The 15,413-nt window shown below is 35.1% G+C and overlaps 1 protein-coding gene across 2 annotated transcripts in view; it reads right to left on the reverse strand.

Moving 5' to 3' along the window:
• LOC145787065 (afadin-like) overlaps nucleotides 1-9,949 on the reverse strand; it is a 40,945-nt gene extending 30,996 nt beyond the window's left edge. For both annotated transcript variants that reach the window (XM_082598776.1, XM_082598775.1), the window contains exons 1-8: nucleotides 9,754-9,949; nucleotides 9,341-9,539; nucleotides 8,845-8,954; nucleotides 7,345-7,515; nucleotides 5,258-5,375; nucleotides 4,882-5,039; nucleotides 3,876-3,996; nucleotides 2,988-3,100 (exon numbers count right to left, since the gene is read on the reverse strand). In XM_082598776.1, the coding sequence (XP_082454902.1) occupies nucleotides 2,988-3,100; nucleotides 3,876-3,996; nucleotides 4,882-5,039; nucleotides 5,258-5,375; nucleotides 7,345-7,515; nucleotides 8,845-8,954; nucleotides 9,341-9,539; nucleotides 9,754-9,843 (1,080 nt within the window). In that variant the 5' untranslated portion in view covers nucleotides 9,844-9,949. The remainder of the gene's footprint in view (nucleotides 1-2,987; nucleotides 3,101-3,875; nucleotides 3,997-4,881; nucleotides 5,040-5,257; nucleotides 5,376-7,344; nucleotides 7,516-8,844; nucleotides 8,955-9,340; nucleotides 9,540-9,753) is intronic.
• Nucleotides 9,950-15,413: the final 5,464 nt, after the last annotated feature.

Genomic DNA, 15,413 nt, shown 5'->3' on the forward strand with positions numbered 1-15,413 from the left:
CGTGCATCGATATGCGCGAGCAGAGAGAAGCATCCTCTTGTTTTCCTTTGTTTGGTTTGACCTCAATAATACAAAGCGCGTTATTTCTTATGCTACAAAGAAAAGCCAGTGATCGCAAAGCTGTTAATTAGAAACAATAATAGCAAACGTTTTTTGCGTTATCAGCTCTACAAAGAAGAATAGCAATCCACGATCAAAATAGTAGGCTATGGAGGCCACAAACTATTCAAAACAGTTGTTTCAAGCAGATAATAGGCTATTCATTGACAAATAAAAAACGTTACAATAAGAAATCTTCTCTTGGGTAAAGACACGAAACCTGGTTTCGAAATAAACGTTCTATGGAAATGCTCTCATTGACAAAACTTGCAATTGGGGAAATGTATCACTGCAAATGCTTTTTGGAGAAGCCGGAGAAATAGCGTTTTTGCAAATAGTAATTGTGAGATACACTCAAAATTGTGAGATAGGCTCCATTTACACGTATAGCAGCTAACTCGATGGCGTCCCTTCCCTGCTTTATGTCGCCTACTTGTTGTTATGTCCTGTATTTTTGTTTCACAGTGCACTGTGTTTTGTTCCAAAGAGCGCAAAATAAAGATGATAATGCCTCATCTACATTACAAAATATTTTGTAATGTAGACGAGGCATAAAGTTAGGCGTCACATAAGACAAACAACAAATCAGCTTTCTTCTTCATTGATTCAACATCTGAATACGTTGCCCCAATGTATAAGAGGCCGGCTATTGTGAAGACCCGCCATTTATAAACGATCCGATTATACCAAAAGTGGGACAAACTAGTGAATCAAAGAATGAATAAACAATGCTGAGAAAACTAAATCTAAGTGACGAACAATACCGATGTCTTCATTTATCTTGGAAAAATGCTGCCTAAGCTTATCAACAAAAAATATCGTAAATAACGGCAAGGATCCCGAAAGCAGAATTTGCTCGACTTTGGCATGAATTTAGTCAGACATCTAATAATTCCACACATACAATAACGGGCTCTCAACGGCTGTAAGATACATAATCAACCTGGTTCTGGGCGGTTTGTGTAACAGTTTAGGGGAAGACACTACTTGAAATGATGCACCACACAAAAGATTTTCAATGAAGACTGAGTCTAAAAACCGATGTGGATTGAGCTGCACAATAACTTCAAGTTTAGGACAGAAGAGGCAGAAAATATCACGATAAAAATAAAGACCTTGTGGGAAATTTTCGAGAATCATAACACGATGCAAATACCATAAACGCTTAGTTTGCATGCTGCTCTAAGCTGGCCGGCAACCACAAAGGTAGACAACACAGGCAGTTTATAATTCGATAACAGCGCAATAAACATTATAAATACGTAAACCGACAATTTTCTTTTACAAACGTTTTACGTCTAATAGTAAATTTTCCCCCAACAATTTTTTGTGAAGCGCTTGCAAACCACGGTTTTGTAAAATAATTCATCATTATTATTTTTTACTTCTCGGATATTGTAAAACATCATCAGCAAAATCACAAAAAAATTTTTCATTGCTTCAATGTAGTAGGCCTCAGAATTTTTTATAGAATTGTAGCCACGTTGTTTCAACAAAGAAGTCATTTTTTGGCAGTATAAAGTTATAGAAAATAATTTGCAATCATGCAAATGGTTGGAAAGAATCTAGGAAGTCTTTTCACAATCTGGCACAAAGTGATTATGTTTATTGTATCTCTGCAAAATGTTTTACGACAAACTTTGAAGCTTCGTTATAATCATTTTTATCTTTGAAGTCAAAAGTTAATTTTTTTTGGCCAGAAACATAATCACTGCCTTGCTGATGTTGTCGCCTTTACGCGTATTTTTTGTGCTTCAAACAATAAGAGCCCAGTCAGCAATCCAGTCTATTTACATTGATTCAACATTTATAAACGTTAAATTTATGTAGATTTGCTGACTGTGGGTTATTTCACATTTCCTTTGTTTACGCATGTTGCTCAATTCGCTGTTGCATTGTTTCGACGCTGGCGAACTAAACATGTATTTTCAAATTGATTGACGCAATCTTCAATAAAAGTGGGCTTCGAACTTAGCTTTGTTGATGTAAATGCTGTATTTTTTGTGGATGTAATTTATGAGTCATGTTTATAAACACCCGTAAGCGAAATGACTTATGATGTAGCCTGCGTGATATTTGTGATGCGACTTGACACAAATCCACAATTTCAAAAGCACCTAATTTGAACTTAGAAATTTCAGATAATTTCAACAACTTGTTCAATTGTCTTCTCTCTACTAAAAATATTCATACTACAAACTCAATTGTAGACCTAAAATACACAAACGAAGATGTAAACAGCTATTCAAGTAGGCTAAGGTGTTACTTATGAGAAATTTGGTTCCATAAAACTAGAAGCTAGCCATGAGTTTCGGAATGCATTAGTTTAGGACAAAAATGTAAGACAACAAACGCAGTTTTGTTTTTTTTCAAATTCGTGTAACAATATTACTCTGATTGTAACTATTTTAGAATCAGTGAGTAGCTTACAATAAGATTTGCTCGCAAATCTTTACCAATGCAATGATTCGGCACACCGCACACACACTTCGTGCAGTCGATGGAGCTCTTTGTTATTCAGAACTTTGCATGAAATCGGATTAGCATGGTAATTAAATAGCGGCAAGATAAATCAAAATTGTTGTTTTTGGGTACCTTTGCAAAAATTGAAATATCAAGTTTAACATATAAAATTTTAAAATAATGACTTTTCAAACTTATAGACAAATGATTTGTTTTCACACCAGTGCAACTTTTGTTGAAATAGCACCAGCGGATAACACGTAACAGCTGATTGAATTTGATCCAAAAACGGCCCCCCCTTGAGCAGTTAACTTCCAAAAAAACGTTGAAAAGCAAAGGGTTAAAGCATTCACAAGCTTTACATAACAGGGTTCCAGTGATTAAATCAACGATCGTAGAGAAATGTTGCTGTGATATAAACTGACCCGGTCTTGTTTATGCTTGTCCTCAACAGGTTTGTCCTGCGTCTCAGATGGGGTTTTCTTCTTCTTTGCACCACTCGATTCAGTACGTACCCTCAGTTGAAACACCAAAGTACCTGAAAGATAGACTGCTTCAAAACACTGCAGAGCTCTGCTTTATTTTTAGGTATCGTATGCAATATGCATTTCATTGAGCCAAAAGCGACCGCGTTTTGTGTAAATATTTTTTGACATACGAAGCTGAGAGAATTTTCACATTTCTTCAATCGACTATTTGTTCTAAATCATCTAAAAACAAAAACTAGAGCAGAATTCATGTGTTTCATGAGTTTATAAACTCTGCAATTTTTGTAAATTCAACGTCATGTCAGAGCATTGAATACGTTCTTTTAAGTCGAGGAATGAAAACAAGAATTTTCGAAACTGTATCGGTTCTAAGACTGATAAAGTGTCCTTAATACTAAATAGTAAATAGCCAATTCACCCAGCTCATGCACAATCTTCCTACTCAACAATTCTAACAACTCGAACCTTGCATTTTAATCGTAGCCGATTGGGTACGCCGTCGCAGTGTAAGTGTAATACCAATAGTTTAGATGTTACTTTGTTATATTTTTCAATGCTTTCATATATGACTTGCACGCAGGTTAAAGTTTGGGGCTGAGATGATGGTTACCAAACAAAAGTAGCATCACTGTTGTCTTGGCCATAGAAAACTTTCCACTTACAAGGCCTTGTGTACTGTGTATAGAAAGCTGTTCAGCGGCCAACTATACATAATCAATAGCAAATGGCTAAACGATGGCGAAGGTTGATTTTAAGAATGGATGCTAAGATTCCAATTACAACCCAACGATTACAGTCGGACAAATTGTTTATTTCACCACCCACCTTGGTGAGGCTGCCATTTTTGTTCGATGTCCAACGGGCATTCATCTTCAATTAGTATAGTTTCCTTTCCCCAGCCACCTTCGAAGCATTCTTCGGGCTTTGAACCGGGCGGCAAAACGACCTGTAATAAAGCAAGGAAACAAGAAATTTAAGCAAACATTGGTTCAGTGTCATGTTGCTGGGATCACAAATCAATTGGCAATTGTGACAGAGCTTCTTTAATCTTTAGCGTACAGTAGTTCAAACGCTTATGTTTCGCAGCCGCCGGCTTGGGCAGAATACAGCCCATTTCAGAGTCTCCCTTGTCTACTACCACAGGGACTGGTAACAGATTTTCAATCTTTTTATGCAAAACTAAAACGAGTGTCAAAGTCACAGTGATACATGCCCAGTGCAATTGCAAGCCACAGCTGACTTACTTCATAATGGACTAGAGAAAATAAAATAGATATTCTTTTTATTCATGTAAATTTAGTTTACTTTGTTTGAAGCAACACACAAGACAAGATTGGTAGCAAAGTTGATTGGTTCCAAGAATACAAAAATATTTCTTGTTATATTAAAACTGAGCAGTTAAAATGTTGCAGAAAACAAGATATAATTAGTGTTTATCGAAACCCTTAAATATAAATAAAAAACGTGTAAATTTTTAAATAAGACACAAACAGTCGTTTTGATGTACAAAATTGCTTGCATTGCTCATCAATGAAGTAAAAAAGCAACTAATGTATCTCAATGGGAACCGATGTCATGTAAGTGGACAAAGGGAGATTAATACAAAGTATTGCAGCAGTGTGGCACATGTTACAAGATGACTGGGCAGTGGGCACTTGATGAGATTTATCAGAGAATAGAAATTTATTCACACATTTAGTGTTGATCGCTGCCGTTAATCTCTTTTAATCCGCTAGTCCTAGTATTCAACACCTGTGCCCAGTCCTTTGCAATTTGGCGAAAAGACGTTGAAAAAGACAAGCCTTCAGCCCTTCACTTCAAATGACCTCACCTGAACCATCATGTAATCAGCGGTGCTTTCTTTACCCATGCCGTATTTGTCCAATGTGTCTCTTATCACTGTGTCAGTTTTATCAGTCGGTAACAAAAGTAGTGTCTTGTAGGGAATTTCTGCGTTGATGCTATCACCATAGACTTTAAGCATTTCAGCTGCATTAAAAAATGATTATTTTTTCAGTTAGTGTGTGTTTTGGCAATCCATAGAATAATATGTTAGCAATAGTCCGACTGCGGCTTTCTGTCATTGGAAGCACAATACATAGCAAGATATTTATTGCAATCTACCATATAAACGGATATTGATTGTCGCTGAATGAAGAAAAAAATATTCCAAAAGAATGTGCAGTAGGCCCAATCAACGGTGCTACCTCCTCGTTTTTGAAGCTTTTGCTCTCTCCGTTTTTTCATGACAGCTTCTGGGTTTGACACGGTCCTTGTGAAAGTTGACTCAGGAACTTCATTGTACAGTTGCTTGGCGGCTGACACCTGTAGTAAGACAAGTTGTTCACAGGAACAATTTTGTGCATAAACAAACTACATGACTATTAAGGGATTTTGTTATGAAGTGTGGGAAGCAGAAAGTAAAAAACTCTAAAAAACGTGAGCAAATCATAAATTGCAGACACAAAGATTTCTTTCATTGGCTTTGAGCAAATATTGATACACAAGATTGTAAATGTGAATACATGTGTTCACTTGTTTAAGCTTCACATGTGGCCACGTTGATTCTAAAGTTAGAAAAGCAAATCGTCAAAAACACCCGCATATATATTATATGCTAGAAATGCCATTGGGATGCCTTGCTCATGCTTCAAGAACTACTGAAGCTTTTTAGAAAGTACTTTTAAAAACGCATTTTAACTACTCTTCTTGAAAGCAATCAAACAGAAATAAACCAGCTCTTAGCTGAAGTGACCCACGAAATGTAATACTAAAAAACTCTGTATGTATCAAATGTTGATGTCAAAGTATGCTCCAGGGTAAAAAAAGCGCATTGGCCACACAAATACACACCAGGTTTGATGCAAGTTTATCAAACTTATTGAAGTTAAACTAATGAAGAATGGACTGCTCCCAATCGGGGTGTCTTCATTAGTAAGCTTCGGTAAATTTTTGCAGCATGTACAATTGTACAAGATTACCAAACTTGAATCTTTTTCAGCAAAACGGGATAATAAAAAAATGTCTAATTTCTTATGGTGAAGTATTGCTACAATGACTACAAACAAGTTCATTGTAACATAATATATAGGAAAACTTATGTCAAAAGATGACAGAATTAGTTAGGTCTACTTCACATAGTCGGAATGGCCCGTTTCGGTGAGTCCGATCCCTTAACGGGGGATTTTTTCATTTTTTTTTTAAAAATTATCGAGTACCGTAGCCTAATTATCATTGCCGTTTTAGGGTTAGGGTTAGGAACTCACCGAATCGGACTCACCGAATAGTAGCAGACCCTCACATGGTTCACCTATAGATGCAAAATACACAAAACTAAACTGGCATTAGCCAGTAGTCCAAAAAATAATGACGAGAAGAATACTTATCAGTAGAAAGAACAGATTTAATGAAACACTCATTAGAGGAAAATAAAGTTTTTCGCATCATAAAACAATGTCATAGATTTTCCGTTTTTTTAGTTTTGTAGGTCAATACTTTCCACACGAAAAGGTATTAACAATATAACCTATCATATATATATTAAGTGAAGTATTGTTTGCATCAATAAAATATGCAGTGCTATCACAAACACCGAGTAAAATACACTGTACTCAAATTAGCACCAATTGTCCAATACACATCACCTAGCGCCACAGTATTGGTGGCTACTTACCATGTGCTTCATGTGCTTACATGTCATGCATCTGCATAACAGCAGATAGTGGATGCTACAAGCAATAAGTAAACTGACAACAATGAAAAGGAAGGAGTATTCTACCAAAAAAAAATCTTGTAGTATAAAAGCTGTGCATGGTTGTAGGCCACCGGGTAGCAATGACACGACAAGGTGATTGATTGATGGCTATCCCTCAACTTCGAGGATGATGGTCTTTGCAATACAAATATCTTGCGAAGACGCCTGTGCGTAGGTTGACTAACGTGGACTTGATGGCGCACAATCAACAAGCACACATAAACTTAACAAGGCCATCAGCTTTGTCCAATGGCAAGGCAAGACAATTGGAGCTGGTGACATGCTGCAGCCTTCATCCGCCTTCACAGTCGTTGAGCTTGAATGAGTTAGGGACTTTGGACCACGTTTTGTCTGGCCTCTACCTTTCAACAAACCTGAGCTAACTGCTCCCAGAAGGGGTCACCCATGCCAGGTTGGCACGACAAGGTATGATGTGATAGAAAGCCCCTCCTCAAATAACTTGCTTTTACAATTATTCAAATTTCAATTAATTTCGTTTCTCATGCCATATGCCCATACATTTTAACATAGTGTACATACCTCATGTCCTGAAGTCTTTGTAGGTACATTTTCATTCTTATTTTTTTGATGAAGTTTCTCTTTATCTTCTTTCTTTTTTTGCTTCTTCTCCTTCTTTGTAAGATTTCGAGTCAATTTAAATCCTTTAATAGTTTCTTCACTTTCTTCGTACAAACCATTTCCGACATGTACCTAGTAGTTCAAAACTATTTATAATGATTTCAAAGTATATTGTCATTGATTATATTTTTACATAAAACTTGTATCTTTTCTCCATGAAAACATGTCAAAAAAGCAAGTTCATAATATATGAAAGCTGGGGATGATGTTATTGCCAACTGTATCCTAACTAGGATTAGTTTTTTTTTAGATGTTATATTTTTTATACTATTTCCAATCGTTTCATACAGTTTTTTCGAGTAACAACTGTTATCATCTATCAAAACAAAGAACTGCAAAAGAAAGTGTTGAAATATAGCTTCTGAATAACTTATTATAAATTAGTTTGCTGCACTTTTGACTAAGTTACATAAGTCGGACGTGTGGTCGCATGCTCAGCAAGTGGTACCAATGAACCACCCAACTTCAAGTGCTACCAAAGATGAGGACTGTTCAGTCCCAGCGGCAATCATGTTAATAGTCAACCATCTTTGTGGCTTGTCTTAATTTCGTTTATATACATATGAGTTTCTTAATTTCTTTCATTCCTGTCATTTCATTGCATCATTCACATAGCCTATTATAATGAGTATTATATGAAGTATTATGATGTTCTTTGAGTCCAATTGGTGAATACACAGTCTCGTCAACTGATACAGGTTAACTTATGGATAAAAAAGGTGGACAGCACGACACTCAATTGACAAATTTAAGTTCTTTCCATTTAAACGTAATAAACTTGCATTTGTCAATTTTAGTGCAATGCTCTACACTTTTTTTGATTATTTTATCACACAACGCATCTTTTTTGAACATTGGTGAAATCAAAAAAATTTAATGAAGGCTAGTGATAAAGATTTAAATTTGAACATTTAAAATTTAGACAGATTGTTGGTGCAAAAAAACGATCGTTTTTTTTTTAAAACATGCTTTTTGAAAAAAAAAAAACGCAGACAAAAAACGACTCACATCTCTAATCCTGACATAACGTATCAAACTGATGACACATGAAGCACAGAGTTTGGGTGAATTATCCAAACAAAAAATCATTAGTTACAACCCAGCACAAGATAAAGATCAAATATAATTATATATATTCAATCTGACTGTTGCACAACCTCACTATATATCGGAAGAAACAATGGTGGGTTTTTTAAGTAAGAAAATTGTCATTGTTACATTTTTTATTGATTACGTTGTCTGATTACAATGAGAAAATGTAAAAGCAGCCAATTTTGCTGCTTAGATTTGTTCAATGACATTTGACAGTCACAATAGCCTATCAAAGCTAAAATTCCTAAAATGAATACATCTCTAATACGATTGATGCTAACAATTAATGCTATGAATCAATTTTCTTACAGGATACTTGTCATCCTCATTTCGTAACAAGAATCGACCTTCTCGGTCATCTTTAATCCAACCAAGCTGAACAATTAATGGGTTTTCATTATCTTCCAATTTTCTTGTTTCTAAAAGTTATAGAATTGAACATTAGGTTGGTGATACTGATACAGGCTTCTATGTTGACTGCGATTGAAATGGAGATGATTAGGCTAGATACCGTAACAGTTTAATATACAGTAGCATATTGTGTTGTAACATATTATCATCTAAACTAAAAACGGAAGTTGGACATGCATTAGGCTACTGTATCATTGAAATAGACTAATTTAACTACAGAATGCCTATGTGGACCACAGGAATATAGAATCTTAGATATTTCTCACACAAAATCACAAACTGCATTGATCTCTCAATTGAAAGCAATTAATCTTCCTTCTAAACTACAAAAGTACCGAAGCCACCTTTCCAACATTCTACTGGAGAAAATCTTCTTTAGCTTAACTGCATTTACCTCCATCTGCATGTACTTCATACAGTGCATAGTTGGGTTTTGTTAGCATTCGCATGTCAGCTCGAAATTTTTCCGATAACGTATCAATAACGTCGACCGTTGCAGCTGTGCTGGACACCCGTACACATTTAGTGGCATATTTTCCATCATTGGTTGAATCTTGATGATAAAATCTTATAACTCCATGAAAGTCATAATTCTGTAACAAGTTAAAGAGTTAGTGTTCATTGTGTAAAAGCATTTACTACAATAGTTTTACAATGTTTAAAATTTACATGCTCAGAAAAAGTGAATACCTTTTAATTTGAAATCATTAGATTCTCAGATTAACATTTTAAGGAGAATATTTAAAATATTTATTGAAAAATGAAATTTATTTTCATTATTTGACAAGTAATCAAAATGCAACAAACCTTGTCTGGAAGGCTAATTGCAAACAAGTCAAGTCGACTTTCATTCCATAAGGTGATTGTACGGTTTAATCCTTTTATTTCCTTACTCATTATTACTTCTTTGCTTAGTTAGACGTTTGAAGACATGTTAGTACATCAAAATGTGTTACTTTTTATAATGAAGTAAAATAATCCTGAATGTGTACATGAAAACAGATAACCTGCAAGTTACACAAAAGATCATAAAGTAAAGAAATTTCAGAGCAAATGCTTATAATGTGGCAGGAATGTCGCCATCTAAATTTTGTGAAATCAACATGACACAAGACCCAAATGCCACCTTCAAACATAAATAAATTGTTTTCTTGAGAATGATCATTGATTAATAGCCTCTTCAAACAATACATTTAATCAACTCGTTTTCATAGCCCTCTTAAAACATTGGACATAGACATGTGTGTGCTTCGGTTGTTTTTTGTTTTGAATTGTGTTCTGAATTTTTTTTTTTTTGCTGAGACTTTTCGGTCATTTGCCCGAAATGATTTGAAAAAATTCGGTCATTTTTTATTCATTTTGGTCATTTTTTCTGATGAAAGTATTTCCTTTTTGGCCGAATTGACATTTTGACTACATATTTTTTCGGACATTTTGACCGAATTGACTATATATAATTTTTTTGAACATTTTGCTAAAAAATCGGTCAATGACAGACAAATGACCAAAAAAAAACCCAGATTGTGTTCAATAAATAGTATAATAAGCTTAACATTGTGAGACGTGTAATGGATCCAATTCAGCACCAGGTATCAATTGAAGTTATCTGTAATTCAAAGCAAAAATTACTTGCCACAATATAGCAGAATTCTTAAAAATGTGACAAAATGCAAATTTAAACAATATCATGATACCAGCTAGCAAACACAAAAGTGAATCACATTGTTCATTTAAAAATAAACGAGTGATATTTCTGAACAGAGTAACCTAAACCACACACACAACGAAGTCTTGCTTCATTTAGGTGTTGAGGCATATGGATCTCGTCATTTGGGTTTTTACGTTATAAAAATATTTAATTTAGAAATCAGTAATTGTTAATTTGTACAGCCACCAAACCTACTTGTGAACAATCAAATGTAATGCATAGTATCCAGGCCTCGAAATTTGTACTTTTTTCCGGCGGTCAAGCATGTCCTACTGGACTGGCCCTTTCAGCGGACATTTAATATCTCAACCGGACATATTTTTGCATGTAGATTTTGCACAAAATCACACTACAGTATTGTGTACGGTAGTCGTGTTTGTAGAAGAAGATTTTCTACAACAGAATAACTCTGCAATAGTTTATGGCTTAATTAACCGGCCCTGAAGTATACTGGAGCAGATTGCTTGCAAATAAATCAGTGCGTTAATGACAGTCGTGTAACGACGCAATAAACACAATTGAAAACAACAATCCAAATTTCCTTATTACAAAAGCAACTACGATCACTTATTCCGTGGTTTTCGCGTTATAGAATCGTTGTGCCAAGCGATTACTGCCGGCGCGGGATCGTAAATCTCCAGCTCAGGACCGTCCAGACAAATGCGCATCAGTGACTCAATAGTGTTAGTGTTAACTAACTAACACAATAGTGTTAGTCTAACACACTCCCTTCTGTGCAGAAATTCTATTTCTATCAGTATCAGCGTGGATAAGGTCGCCACATTCGCCTAAGCACGTGCGGAACCCAGCTGAGACTTGCTTCTCTGTGACGTTTCTTTTTAACAAACGATCAATGTAACGCAATAATCCTCATTGTTAAAATTAGAATACATAATATCTTACCGAAAAGTTCAGACAACTTTATTTTAAGGCAACATTGCAAGGCGTTGAAATGATGTAAAAATGGCTACTTTTGCCATCAGCTCGTTAATCATGCTACTCTAATGTGATCTTTAAAGCAATTGCCTGTACTATTATTGTTTCAGCTCCGTATTTGTTCGCGTTAAACAAACAATTGTAACAATTCAAATTTAAAATATATTTTTGCTGCATTAGCTCTATTTTTGTCAAGAATTTTGCGGCGGTCATTTATGACCGACCAATGAGTCGGCTTCGGCGGACATTCGAGGTCATTCCGGAGGTCATGTCCGCCATGACCGCCGGAATTTCGAGGCCTGGTATCAGTCATTTTTCCTAAACCAGGTTAGCAGGTAATAATAGCAAGACAACACTACAACAAAATTTGACCATGCGAATTACAGCAAACGGAGCTGGTATACGTTTCTCGCAAAGAAAAGAGAAGTGATGAAAAAAGGAAACTCTCTGGAAACTCTGTGATCAATCTAGCGCAAAAAAGCGTCATAGCAACAATGCAACTGCAGTTTGTTGGTTTGGCAGAGGTACTTGTACGGCCTACATAGCAGGGGTAGATCCAGCAAGTAACCTTTGAGGGGGGATTTCAACAAAAACAATTATGTGTATTGTGTAGTTCTACATTATTCCGACTTTGCAAATATATACACCTTGAATGAAGTTACTCTTCTGTGTTTTAGGGGGGGGGGACAATCGCTCCCCCTGGATCTACCATTAGTAGGCCATAGTGTACACTGTTGATCCGTTTTTAGACTAATAATAAACTGTGCCACAACATTGTTCAACGTTTTTATTTATTTATGATTGTTTAACATAAAACAACAATAATTAGTCATTCTGCAAGAAAAAACTGCTATTGTAAGCACACAAACCAGTCTCTGCGCGTTGCAGGGTTACCAGGTAATCCTGAAGAAATTCAGACACTATCAGTCTGAAATTCGGACATTTTAGAGAAAATGATAAAAATTGTTCTATTTATCATCCACCACTTTACTGTTCTCGCAGAAAAATGAAACATTGGCACATAACCATCAAGCACATCCAGAATGTGACAGAACAGAGAAAGCAAAAAGCAATTATTAGCCTACACCCTTTAGCAATTTACACAACAACGCACAAAACTGCGTTGTTGTGCATAAACTGCATAAAACTGACATAGGCTTTATAGAACACAAGACATGGCAGATCTCCAATTCCTATTGCATATATACATGGCTTACTTAATACAGACCTTGCCATCGTGCAGGCTGGAGTCCAAGCTGGAGGCAAACAAAAACTCATGTCTATGACTTGCTAAACACACTTTTCAAGGCTTGTTTGCCCATTTTGTTAAATCCTGCTCGATTGATACCATGTCAATAAATAATAATCTTTTTTTTTAAATTTAATTGATAAGTTATATGCATTCTATGTTTGATTTACAATGAATGACACATTTAAATAAAGCACATAGTGGAATAAAGGTGTTAAATGAAACAGTGCAAATGCACACAAGAAAACAATATTTCTTGTCAAGCATAATCTGCTATTATTAACGTTGATTTAACGTCAGTAACGCAAATACAAGCACAATGAAAGACAATATGTATGGGTCATTCTATTATAATACAGTCAAAATTATGAAATTTTGTAACCCATCCTCTCAGAATTTCTTCATTTTTTAATATATTAGAGCTATTGGGAAAAGATGAAGATTGGCATTTGCACTGTCAAAATCCATCAAGCAGGTTTCAAGATATCGACGATTATATTTTAGCCACTAGAGGCGCTATTTTCATATCACAAAAACAAAAATAGCTTAGAATTCTTATTTTGTATGATGCAGAAATAATAAAAATATATATGTATTCTTATAGTTTTTGGGGCAAGGAATTCAAATTTACATTTGTGAAAAAAGCAACGAAAGACACTTTATTTTATTGTACAAAAGTTTTGGGGTACTCCATGTCAATGCCCCATATCTCAAATCTGCAAAAAGATATTTTTCCCCCAACTAATGCATGTTAAACTGTCAAGAAAAGCTACCTGCTTCATGTAGAAAAGTATGATAAATACATTTTGTTGCAAGCTTCTGCAATTGACATGAATTTTTCATTGCTATATTCATAACGCTTTCAATCAATAAACTCGAAGTGTCATACAATTAAGGCACTAATGAATAATGATGCTCTACAGTAGTAGAGCGAAATGCATAATTGCATATGCCATAAATAGGGCACTGCTAATTATTGATTTTTTAATAAAAAGTACATGATCACACAGCATATGCATCATGATGTCATAGTAAATGTTCAATTAGATTGGTGACAGATTTTGATTTAAAAAACTTTCATTGAGTGCATCAAGTGCACCTTCGTTATTTGTAATTGCAAATTCTGATCTGTCAGTTTCAGATGTACTTGATGATTAGCATGCATCATCAGACTCATCCGTGTCAGAAGGGTTGCCCTTGGCTAGAATATCAAGCTCTGTTTTGCTTGTCTTTGGCAAGTGATGCATAATTTCAATCTGGGTGTAATTGCATTGTGGGTTTTTATCAAACTTTTTGCCATGGGTATTTCATGTAATTGATTGGCGTGCTTTGGGAAGCTTAACTCCATAATGGAGTTGTAAGAGATTGCAGCACCTCGTTTGTCTCTTTTCACATCGCGCAATATGTATACTTAATAAAGATAAAGGCATATCTTTGCCCTTAGTTGTAAATGCAATCTTCCACTTTGACTCCCGCTCTCCATTATGCAAGTTCTAGTTCATTTCGTTTCAACTGTGCAATGGGTAACAATTCTTGTCGTTTGGTATACCACGTTTTATGACATTCATCAGACTCCTTTGATTTTCCAATAAAGCACTTCTCCAGCTCCATAACTTTGACACATAAATTGTAGCAGTAATGTTGTGTATTGTACAGTATGTTCTACAGTAAGTTATTTGCCTATTAAATTCCTAAAAGTCATGATGGTAACACATAATACATTGAGCACTCTGAAAGCATTGATCACTGTCATATACAGCAGTAGTCACAGTCTCATTAACGACCAGACCATTTATTATATTAACACAGTCTCATTAACAACGACCATTTTGTTGTTGATGATTTAGCTAGCTTTCTGTATTTCTTAATAGGAAGTGGCTATTTTTCCACACTTAATGCCATTGTTACAATCAGGTGTTGCCAGAGTTAGGATTAAAGTTAGGAAGGTTTAAGGTAGGGTTTAGAGTTCGGAATAAGAATAGGGTTTTATTCTTTGCCCAGGACTAAAAAAATTTCAAAACTACAAGTTCTTGTTTTCAACAGCTTTAATCTTTTCTCAAATTTGGGCAGAATTCCTTATCTGGCAACACTATTGAGGCTATTATTATATTATTGTGTAAATATAACCACAGCCTTCATAATAACTGAATATGCATAACTATTACTAAATTGATTTAACAAATTTAGTCAAGTTTCACAAGTCATTCCGTTCATTGTATGAAAAAACTGATACATTCTTGCAATGAACAATAGACATTCATATCAAGTAACCAACTGCAAAAGTTTACAAGACTACACATTTATCATATCTTTGGCATGAAGGAAGTAATAATTGCAATTCATCACACATTTACGCTCCATTATGAATTAATTGTTATTAAGTTACCTAAATATAACATGCGAGTAGTTAATTATATGATTTTATTCAACCATAGGCTTACCTTTTAGGTCCCTTATAGCCTATTAACCTATTCCTGATCAGTAACATATAAAAAAACTAAAGTTTTAATCTCTTGCTTTGACCTAGCCCTGCGCAAAGATACTTTTAGGCTCTTGGTAAAATTCTCTGTCAAA

This window comes from Aplidium turbinatum, chromosome 18 (genome assembly GCF_918807975.1).
Source record: "Aplidium turbinatum chromosome 18, kaAplTurb1.1, whole genome shotgun sequence".
Taxonomy (NCBI): domain Eukaryota; kingdom Metazoa; phylum Chordata; class Ascidiacea; order Aplousobranchia; family Polyclinidae; genus Aplidium; species Aplidium turbinatum.